Below are 11,523 nucleotides of genomic sequence, written 5' to 3'. Positions count from 1 at the left end.
TTCAATTCTACATCTGGCGCCTGGTCAGATGTTTCACTAATGAGCACCCTTTGGGAAGAGCCGTCTGAGTTTGATATCATAGCAGTCTGTTTTGTTCTGGCCATCACGTTCTGCATAGACACAGATACAGTCGGACTTTGTATAAAGGGCAAAGATGGGTCCAGAAAAGGGCAGGCGGCACTCCTAGTCCTAGATTCAGCCGTCCCCGGTGACCGGCTCATCACTAACTTAGGTCGTGTCGTGTGCTTCCGTGGTGCCATTTCAAAAAATAAAAAGAAAATTAAGAGTAAGAGAACTGAGTTACCTGAACGAGTGACGGTTGATGAAGTTCTGGAAGTCCGGTGCAGTCGGCTTGTCAGAACAGGCGGTAGGCAGAAAAGGTCCGAAATGTCAGAGCAAGTTCAGGGGTCCGAATGTTCTCGCAAAGTTCTCAAATGTGAAAATGACCGAAGTCAGCACTTCCTTATATAGGCAAGGTGAGAAGGCGAAAGGTCGCTTCCAAATTCAAAATTTGGGCGGGAAAATCTCTCGGCCGTTTGCAAGGTGACACCTGTAGCAGGCCGTCGCCTGTCACCGTGCGACACCTGTCACAGGCAACACGTGACCAGTCACGTGCCACCTGTGAGGGGCAAATGATTAGGGGATTTTTATCCACCAATCACCGTCTGACAAGTGGACCAACCAGGTTCCGCCACGTGTCCTTCACGAAGGCCAATAGGAGCCTGCCACGTGTCAATCACAGATACGTCCTCTACGGACCAATCGAGGCACGCCACGTGTCCACCCATGCCAAATGGGAAAACCGGCCATCAAGGCCCAATCCTGTCTAGAGGCCCGGTCAGCCCTAGGTTTACCCTAAACCTAGAGAGTGGCACGCTTCTCAAGGCTATAAATACTTAATTAATCCTCATTAATTAAGCAGTCAAGAAAACATCAGGCAATCCAGAGATCAAGAAATCAAGAGAAGAACAGAAACATTACGGAACACTAATAACCGGCTAATCTCGCTAACGACGCAGATTACCAACATTAAACACTCTCACCTAGAGAGATCTTATTACTTTAATTTCCGTATTAATTACTCCTTAATCAGGTACTAACTTGACCGTTGGAGGCGGAGCTCTCAGGAGTCTCCGTTATTTTGCAGGTACAGGCGTCCGGTTCCAGTCTCGGAATTGTAACTCTCCCGCAGGACATCAGAAAACCCCGAAACACCACTAATGCAACAACTAAGAGTGTGTCTGCTACACATAACACAACTGACAAAGAGAGTAGGGATGAAAGGTATACTAATGATCAATTTATATAAACAAATGTTCATTTTTATAACAGTATATTTTGTGTACAATTTATGTGCATTTTTTATTTAAAGTATTTCTTAATATTGATTTCAGCAAGCAAGAAGAAGTTCAACCAAAAGTGCAAAGCAATCCAGTAAAGAATAGTCTTGGCCAAAAGTAAGAAAACTTAAATGTTCAATTTAGATAGACTATATGTTCATTTGAAAATCAGTACAAAAAAGTTTGCTCATGGCCAATAGTAATATAAGTTATATGTTCATTTTTTTATTTACTAATCAAAATTGTAAATTCAAACATATTTTTAATGAAATATCAGAAAACCCAAAGATGATGCAAGAATAACAACATTAAAGGACAAGATGCAAGAAATACATTTAGACATAGAGAGAAACCCAAAGTATGTTTAAATTTAAATAATTGAATTAATTTAATCAATTAATGAATATATTTCAAAGTTATATAACAATATCATACATTTACAGGAAGTACAAAGAATCGACAATCAGAATTATGAGAAATCTCAAAAGAATGGAAAAGGCAAGCAAGGAAATCAGGAAAGGTAAATGATCATATTTATTGAATATTTTTGTTTAATAGTCATAAATATCAATTTTAACAATACTATTACTTTTGAAGGTGAAGCAAAAAAGAAAGAAAAAGGGCCAATAGAAGAGAAAACTGTGGAAAAAGGTAAAAATTTTAAAATGTACATTTTTATTACAAAAAATGTTCATATTGGAAAAGCATAATATTAAATATTCAATAAGATTAAAAAAATTAAATTTTAACTAAATAAATTTTAATAGAAGGACAAGAAGGAAAAAAAGGGACTGAAAAAGAGAAAAGCCCTAAAGACAAAACTGTGGAAGATGTCTTTCCAAAGACAACAAATGTAGAAGGTAATAATTTATAAATGTACATTTTTATTACATAAAATGTTCATATTGGATCTACATAATATTGAATGTTCAATAAGATTAAAAAAAATATATAAATATTAACTAATTAAATTTTCACAGAAGGACAAGAGGGAAAAAAAGAGCCTGAAAAGGAGAAAATCCCTAAAGAGAAAACAGTGGAAGATGAGTCTACAAAGACAACAGATCCAAAAGGTAAATAGTGGAAAATGTACATATTCATTATCTGAAATGTTCATTTATATTGTATATAGTAAACATTTGTCATCCAATTTAAATAAATGTTTATTTAATCTTTTATATTTGATCATTTCATATGCAGCACAAATTGCACCTGATTTTGTTCAAATTGAGGATGAAACTTATCTTCTAGATCAAGATGATGATAAAGTTTCCACAAAACTTAGTGAGGAGACAGCTCCATCATCACAAAAAAGTGATCAGTCAACCAAAATGAAAACAAGATACAAAATGGTTGCAAGGAAAAACAAAAACAAAAGCCTTGTTGTTGTGCCAAGTGGTAGAATTACAAGGAGCCAAGGTAATCATAATACTTTTCTGTTTCACAATAAATATTACACTTTCAAATATACTAACATAATTTTTTTTAAAAACAATAGATGTTCTGTTAGATGAATCTGAAAAGGGAAGCCTGAAGAAGGATGTTGAACCTGCTAAAGAAACCGCAAAAATAGGACAGAAGAGAAGAATGTCTACAAGGACTTTTCCTATTCAAAAGGAAGCTGATGCACCACCTCCAGCACCTACTCCAATAAACAAAATGGCAGGTGCTCCTACTGAATATCCTCCAGACCAAGGCAAAAAGGGTAAATGTTCAATCTTAATGTATAGAATGATCATTTATGATGGTATATCATTAATGTTCAATTTCAATATATAGGTGGGAAAAAGAAAACTCTAGAAGAAGTGAAGAAAACTTCTAAGGTTGCTGGCAAAAGAAAAGCAGGTATATAATGATATATTATAAATGTTCAATTTCTATATATAGAATGATCATTTGAGAAAACAATTTTGTTCATTTTATCATTTGCTTACTGTACATTTTCAATACTTAAACAAAATTATATATTTAATATTCAGATGTCAGTCCTGCCAAGAGAATGCTGGAAAGAGAAAAAAAATACAAGAAGTACCATCAGATGAACCCTCTCAAGATCCTACTGGTGAAAGTTCTACTGACAGTGATGATGATAGTGAAGAGTCAGTTTATAGAGCAGAAGCAGAGCCTGTCAGTGAGGATGATTATGAGGTGGAGGAAGAGGAAGAAGTAAAGCCAAGGAAGAAACAGGCAAAGAAAGGGAATTCAGTGAAGGCAAAGGTTGAAAATGAGGAGCAAAAGATGGTACTGTATGATGAAGGAAAGATTGAAGGTAGGGGAAAAAAGAAAATGAAAACTGAAATGGTTCAAGCAATAGAAACTGATGAAGTTGAGGAAATTCAGGAAGATGAATTTGAGGAAGAGAAATCTTCAAAGAGAGGAGGACATGTGAAGTTCATTGCATGGATAAAAAAGATGACACCTACCCAAAAACAACAAGTTGTTGATATAGGGTTAGGATCACTTCTTGACATTAGTTTACCTCAACTTGATCAAAAGTTTTGTAACTGGTTATTGGGAAGTTTTGAAGAAAATAGCCAGTGTTTTGAACTACCAAAGAATGAAAAAATAGAAATTGAGGTAGAGGATGTTAGGGTAGTTTATGGCTTGCCTACAGGAGAAATTCCAATTGTTGAGCCAAAGTCTGATAAAATTAGTGAGGAGTATGCAGAATTTCTGAAGAAATGGAGAAAATCATGGTCAGGAAAAACTCCATCAGTGAGTCAGGTATGATCAGTTTTAAATGTTCATTTTAAATACATTAAATGATCAAAAGTATAAATGTTTTGTTCATTTTGTTTGCAGATTGTGAATGGATACATAAATGATAAATTCACCAACAACAGACCACCAATTGAACATTTCATTACTAACTTTTTAGCAGTGGCTGTGAACTGCTTGATGAAATGTGTATCAAACAATCAATGCCATTTCAAATTTCTTTATTCTATGATGGACAAAGAAAACATAAAAAATTTGAACTGGTGTCAGTTTGTATATGACTCACTTATCAAATGTCATGTTGATTGGAGAAAGCAGCAAGGCAAGGGGTTCTACAAAGGCCCTCTTCAATTTCTGATGGTATATTCTTAGATACAAAATGTTCATTTAAATTTAAATAAATGCACTTTTTTTTATTGTTTATGTTCTGTTCCATGTTTTCTTTTTTCTTGTAGTTGTTCTATTTTGATAGAGTTCAGAGGTTAGACAAAAGGCCTCCAAGAACAATTCCTATCATATCTGCATGGAATAGAGACATGGTTCTTGAGAGGTTGAAGATTGAATTAGAATTGGGATTTGGGAGAGGGAAAATTCTACCAAGGATTGCTGCAGAAGTTGAAGAAAGTCCTAAGGTTATAAAATGATCACTTTTGTTAACATAAATGTTCATTTGTATAATCTGAAATGTTCAACTGCATAATTTTTAATATTCATTCATATAGGTTTTTATGGATGATTTTGTTTCCCTGGTAAAAACAACTTGTTCAAACCTGTCAAAGCTTTCTTCAAAATTGGTGAAGGCAAAGGATATCTTCCCTGGAAATGACTTGGTGAAAAAAGTTGATGAAGTTTTAGGAAAGGTGGCAGCTAGGGAACCATCAATTCTAAGCCAAGATGAAGAATTCTTTGGCAGTGAGGATTTCCTAAATGCACTTGCACAAGCTGAGAAGAATCTGATGCAAGGGTCTGAAAAGCAAACAACTGAGAAGCAAATGACTGGGAAGAAATTAACCAAAAAGGGAAAGGAAAAAGAACAAGAATATGACATCAGAAAAGCTTTCAGCTTGGGGTTGACTCCACCTTCTCCAGCCATTGGTAAATTCTAACTAAAAGAGACTATATATCCTAATTTTTATATGAAAAATTCTAAATTTGTGGTCTAAATTGTCCTAAACAGAAACAGGGCCCACCTCTTCAACACTTGGTGATATAATTGAACAACCAATAATTTCAACAAATGGTAATATGTTCATATATTTAATAATAATGTACATAAACTTAAGTAGAAATGTTCATTTCTAATTATTATGTGTAAATACTATTAACTTAGTGTATCTCCAAAATGATGATTTATAATACAGCTGGAGAAAAGGATGTGGGTAAAACTTCAGCAGCTTCAGAACAAAGAATTGAAGAATTTTCTAGAACTGGTATAATGTTCAATTAAAAAGTGTAAAATGTTCATTTACAAACAAGAAATATTCATTATTAATTGTATTTTTTTGTTAGACGCAACAACTGGTTCAAAATTTGATGCTGACACTAGGTCAGATAATGAAGGATTGCCTAGAACAGGTATAATGTTCAATTATAAATACTCAAATGTTCATTTACAAAGAAATTATATTATATCTAATTAAATTTTTTCTTAGATGCAGGATCTGGTTCAGTGGTTGATGCTGACCCTAGGTCAGATGGTGGTGAAAAAAGTGATGATCCAAAAAACACAGTTGGAGGTGGAAAACAAAACAAGGAAGATGTTTTTGAAAAAACAAAAAATGATGAAAAAGTGGAGGGGTAAAATCCTGAAGACATGTCTTACTATTAGGGTTATGTAATTAGTAAGGATAAAATATCTAGAGGGAACAATTTAACTTATGTTACTATCGTGTTGTAACTTGAAACTGGAGTTTCTCAAACTATTGTATGTGTGTACATTATTTTGTTGAATATGTAATATGAATGTGTGGTTTATGTTAAATCGATATCTTTCATTTTATGAATTGAAAATGATTCAGGGTGTTACATAAGAAGCTTATATTTTATTAATATGTACTGACATTGTTTGACTTTTCAGTGAAAACAAGAAGATTGTTGCTTCATCCTCAAAAGTCACAAAAAGGTACATTATTTATATTAAGTAAATGTTCAAAAATAATAATGAACATTTTCATATACCTAAATGTACATTTGTGTTATGTAATATGACCAGGAATGATGATAAGAAAAAGTCAATTGCAGAAAAGAAGAAAAAAACTGAAAAGGAAAAGGTTGAAAGGTATAATTTCAAATTTATTTATATACACTCAAATGTTCATTTATGTTCCTCATAATTTTCTTAATTTAACAATATTTTATATTGAACAACAAGACCAAAACGCGAAAAGCAAACAATTCCTCCTGCTTTCCGATCTCCTTACTTGGTGAAGTACAAGGATCTGTTTAAAGATGAGAAAGCCATGAACCAAATTGCAGTAGACTTTGCTCTTGGTGGAAAAGATGAAAGGTAATTACTTACGCTAATTAAACTTAAGGTTTAATATCTTTTATAAAAATATGTTCACATTCATATTATTAAATGTTCATAATGCAGTGCACTCTTATACTATGATGGCTTGAATCTCATCAATAGAAATGAAATGAAAACTCTTGGAGATGATGTTGAAGTGACAAATTGTGTCATAGATGGATGGGCAAGGTTTCTTAATCATAAAAAGCCGAGAAACAAGATTTATTTCTCAACAGTGCTTCATGTTAGTCTTTCTTCTTTTTTTATATTATTGATTCTATTTTCCTATGATAAATAATTGCTAAAAATTCATTTAACTTCTATATGTTTGTTTCTATTTCAACAGCACATTATGTGCACAAATAGAGTTTGTCGAGAAGGATCATCAATGAAGACAAGAATTAATGCCTTCATAGAAAGAATTGACAATGAACTGAAGTTGAATAAAATTGACAGCATTGTTGGATATAAACAGGTATTAATTCTTGTTTAATACAAATGTTCAATTACATTCAATATATTGTCCAATAACATTATATAATTTGTTCAGGTCTTCTTCCCAGTATCAACTTCTCAACATTTTTTTCTGTTGTGCGTCAATCATATAGAAGACAAAATTCATATAATTGACAATAGAAAACTACCAAAAAAGGTATCAGTCCAAGCAAAATATGAAGAACAACCAAAAATGATGGTGAGATAATATGTTCATTTATAGTTGGCTACATGATCAATTATATTTTATTAATTGTTCATGTCTTCATCACAATACAAACTTCTAAACAATTTTTACTCTTTTTTCTATCAGTTAAAAGGATTGGCAGAGTACATGAAACACCTTGGATATCAAGATGCAAAAAGAATTGAAGACTACACAGTTGTTTTGGAAAAGATGAAATGGCGTAGCAACAATGACTATACAAACTGTGGAGTTTACATTATGAAGCATATGGAAACCTTCACTGCTGATCCTAATGAGAGCTGGATTTGTGATTTAAAACCAAACAATGTAAGAGTTATAAATGATCAATTATTTAAGATATAATATTCATTTATGAAACAGTAAAGATTGTTTAATTAAAATTTGACAATTCATTTTGTTCAACAGGTGGAACAAATTAGAAATCTAAGGCTCCAATACACAGCAGAACTGATGTTATTTGAAGAAAACACTGAATCAAGAGCAAATAGAAGGAAAGCTAGAAAATTTGCAACTTTGTAGTTTCAAATGTTCATTTACAACTATGTATATGTTCATTTCTTATATATGACTATTTTTTTTTTAAGAAATAGACTTATGGATTTTATTTTAATATTATTGTAATTGATATTTCATTTTAATCTTTGAATGAAAGTTTTTTATATTTTATTTTAATATTATTGTAATTGATATTTCATTTTAATCTTAAAAAAAGTTTTTTATAAGTTTTATAAATTGGATGTTGGTTCTTACTTTTGTTCATATACAAATGACTAAATAATCATTGATAAATGTAGAATTTTAAAACATATAAAATTCTAATGACTAAATAATTTCAACCTCTTTAACAATTTCACTTTGCCTTGTTACACTGCTTCTCCAAGGTACTCTTAGGCCTTACATTCCTCTCACCTTTAGGCCTAGCTTTTGGAAGATTCTTGATCTCAAGATCAACAATTTCAACCTCTTTAACAATTTCACTAAAGTCAATTACACCTGATACACTCTCAACCTTTTCTTTTAACAGATTGAAATAACACTCAACCTCTGCCCTTGCATTCAAAGAATTCTGACAACTTGTTATCAACTTAACAAACTTTCTGATTGTTTGTGACCTCCAAACACTAGTAGCCACAACATTTGTCCTCAAAGTAGGTTCTTCAATACCATGACTACACATGGCAGCCTTTGTCCATCGTTTCATTATATACTCTTGTGGAATATTACGCACACAATGCAAATGATATACTCGAAGAGAATGAGAACAAAGTAAACCAGTCTCACTAAAGTACATGCATGTGCAACAAATTGCATGTGTTTCCTTATTAAAAACAACTTCATGCTTAATTATATCCTTCCCAGGCCTCCAAAGAAGATATGAATATTCTGGAAAACGCAAACCATTATCAACATGATCATAAGCTGTCCCCCTAATGAACTCCTCTTCAAAAAGCACATAAGCTTGAATAGTGTACAATGATCTTGCATGAACTAATATACCAATATTAGCAAAAGCTAGGTGCCTATTACCCCTCAGAGTATTGTAATCTCTTGCACCTTCCTTACTTCTCCACTCAGAAATGACATCAAGAAAAACATGATAAAAATCACATAAACCTTGAGTCTTATTAAGACGTTGTGAAACTGACTTATTAATAGTTTCACTACGTTGAGAAGACAATATACCACCATACCAATACTTCTTAGAATAAGCAGGACACCACATTTCCTTTATTTTATACAAATCACATAACCAATCATCATTTTCACATTTGTATTTATCACACATCCTGTATAACAGAAATGATCATATATTAATTTAAAAATGAACAAAATATAAATTAAAATATGTACATTTGTATAAAGAATAATGATCATAAACAATATGGACACTAATAATATTATGATAACATACATAACAAAGTAAATTGTATGATCATATGTAAAACACTAAATGTTCATATATATATCACATAATAATCAAATATATCACATAATAAAAATAAAAAATAAATACAAAAAACAATAATTTACCTTTTCCAGAAATATTCAAATTCAGCAGGAGTTTCACAATACTTCAAAAGACATCCAAACAAATCTGTAAAGCCTTCCAAAGCTCTCAATGCTCCAATGTGTTTCTTAGAATTTTGTTCAAGATGCCATACACATAAACGATGATGAACAGTTGAAGGAAAAATGTTTCTTATACCCGCTGCAATCGCTTGTGCTTGATCAGTCATAATTGTAATGAGACTTTTCCTCCCCATTGAGTGCAAAAATGTATCAAACAACCAATCAAAAGACTCGGTGCGCTCATTAAGAATAAAACCCATACCAAACATGACATTGTTACCATGATGGTTCATCCCAACAAATGGAGCACATATCATTCCATATTTATTAGTTCTATAAGTTGTATCAAAAACCAACAAATCTCCAAAGTAATGATAATCTCTCATCATCCTACCATCACGCCAAAAAAAAACTAACTAAAGCACCACTATCATCTTGTTCAAAATCATAATAAAAATCTGCCTCATCCACATGTCTCTTGGCAAAATATTTAATCAATTGGTTACTATCACATCCTTCAATTTGGGCAGCTTTTTCAGATGACAATGCATTATAAGCATCAGAAGCAGTAAAACAAAGATTAGGAGATCCCCAACCTCCTTCTTTAGAACCCTCAAAGAATCAGTAACTTTGACTCCACTCAATTTCATTGTTGAAATGAAAAGAAGCTGCTCTTTATTCACATCTCTTTGAGACCTTATCAAATGCCTTTTTTCAGGAGGAATCATAGCATGATTATGAACCATTTCATGTCTTGTACATGTATAGACCCCTAAATGATCAATATGAAACTGCACAAAAGCTAAACAACCAGTTCGATGATCCAACTTCTCATAAATCCTTTTATTCTTACACTTATTATCTTTGAATCCCTCATTACAACAAACAAATCTTTTCATAAAAAAAGAATCATCTCTTCTTCTCTTACTCTTCCCAATTCGAATTCCAAAACCTTTCAAAAGCATATTCATTATACGCTTCGAAAGCTTCATCTTCAGATTTAAATTCTTTATCCTTTAATTCAGACTGTTCTGCTTCTAAATACATAATATCATCATTTTTTTCCACTGCACAATATACAATCATAAATGATCATAAAGAGTTTCATGAATGAACAATAACAAATAAGTAAAATGTTCAATATCAAAACAGCACATGATCAATTGCAAAAAGAATTTCAGCACATAATATTTTGAACAATATTTTCATTATTTACCACTACACATAATATCGATATAAAAATGTAAAAATAAATGATCAAAAATGACTTTAAGACTGAACATAAACACATTAGTAAGTATGAATAAGAAAACATAAACGATTAATTGAAAGTATAATCTATAAAATATACGACAAAAACACACAATTCTAAAACACAGAGAAAACAACAAATGAAACAACAAATGAAGCAACAAAATGTTCATACAAAGTATAACAATCCAAAAACGTTCATCATAATGTAATCAAAGTAGTAAATTCAAAAATCGAAAGTGAATAATAATACATCAATTAAGTTCAAATTAACAGAGCATTATAACAGAACAAATTAGAGATAATTAAAAATTGCAAAATTATGATCACAATTACTCACATTGTTGCACAAACGAATCAACCAAACGAACTCCAGAAGGAAACACACGCTTGCAATCACGATCAAAATCAACGCAATCTCCAGATGCAGAATTCGCCATTGATGATCGGTAACAATTAACGAGTTCGTTCAATCAAATGAAGAAGATGAATTAGCGAGAGAAAAATGTAGATAAAAAATGGAGGTTGATCAATTGAAGAGAGAGAAAAAATAGGGTTTAAAATCATATATATACATAAATTGAATAATAAGAAACAAAGAAAAAAGGAAAAAAGAGGAAGAAAAGAAAAAAAGAAAAAAAGGAAAAAAAAAAAAAAGGAAAGAATCGCAAAAGGAAAGAAGCTGCACATGAGAACTCAATACCAACTACAAAACGACGTAGCATAGGGGGGGTGTAGGGAACACACCCTACACTAGGGTGTAGGGTAAAATTTTCAAACAAGAGCAACTTTTATTATTTGTTGAATTGCGTTGTAAAACCCACAGCCCCAATCGCTTCAATTGTAAATTCTTGTACAATTTTGACAGAAGTCAGGCAGGAGTAGTGTAATTCTTAGCTTGTAGAATTATGACATAAGTCGTTGTATTATAT

General features: G+C 32.1%; 3 protein-coding genes across 3 annotated transcripts; 2 read left to right on the top strand and 1 right to left on the bottom strand.

Annotated features, from left to right (window-relative positions):
* Nucleotides 1–1,149: 1,149 nt before the first annotated feature.
* LOC110738268 (muscle M-line assembly protein unc-89-like) lies at nt 1,150–3,265 on the top strand. Its single transcript, XM_021918645.1, has 10 exons — nt 1,150–1,284; nt 1,395–1,457; nt 1,618–1,698; nt 1,784–1,860; nt 1,938–1,991; nt 2,108–2,200; nt 2,321–2,413; nt 2,541–2,759; nt 2,839–3,045; nt 3,120–3,265. The coding sequence occupies exons 3-10, from the start codon at nt 1,661–1,663 to the stop codon at nt 3,191–3,193; spliced, it is 855 nt and encodes a 284-aa protein (XP_021774337.1). The 5' UTR covers nt 1,150–1,284; nt 1,395–1,457; nt 1,618–1,660; the 3' UTR covers nt 3,194–3,265.
* On the top strand, nt 3,193–7,846 carry LOC110738254. Its single transcript, XM_021918628.1, has 17 exons — nt 3,193–3,208; nt 3,370–4,064; nt 4,143–4,418; nt 4,514–4,690; nt 4,781–5,153; nt 5,236–5,298; nt 5,420–5,488; nt 5,568–5,633; nt 5,717–5,855; nt 6,136–6,180; nt 6,271–6,336; nt 6,430–6,564; nt 6,652–6,811; nt 6,914–7,042; nt 7,118–7,261; nt 7,376–7,576; nt 7,676–7,846. The coding sequence occupies exons 1-17, from the start codon at nt 3,193–3,195 to the stop codon at nt 7,787–7,789; spliced, it is 2,868 nt and encodes a 955-aa protein (XP_021774320.1). The 3' UTR covers nt 7,790–7,846.
* A 274-nt stretch (nt 7,847–8,120) lies between these two features.
* Nucleotides 8,121–11,441, bottom strand: LOC110738253 (protein FAR1-RELATED SEQUENCE 5-like). The gene is made up of 3 exons (XM_021918626.1): nt 10,932–11,441; nt 9,302–10,407; nt 8,121–9,057 (listed from the first exon to the last, which is right to left on the bottom strand). Exons 2-3 carry the CDS (start codon nt 9,727–9,729, stop codon nt 8,121–8,123), a joined length of 1,365 nt encoding a protein of 454 aa, XP_021774318.1. The 5' UTR covers nt 9,730–10,407; nt 10,932–11,441.
* Nucleotides 11,442–11,523: the final 82 nt, after the last annotated feature.

Source organism: Chenopodium quinoa, unplaced genomic scaffold (assembly GCF_001683475.1).
Source record: "Chenopodium quinoa cultivar QQ74 unplaced genomic scaffold, ASM168347v1, whole genome shotgun sequence".
Lineage (NCBI taxonomy): Eukaryota > Viridiplantae > Streptophyta > Magnoliopsida > Caryophyllales > Amaranthaceae > Chenopodium > Chenopodium quinoa.
This window is presented reverse-complemented; position numbering and strand designations above follow the sequence as displayed.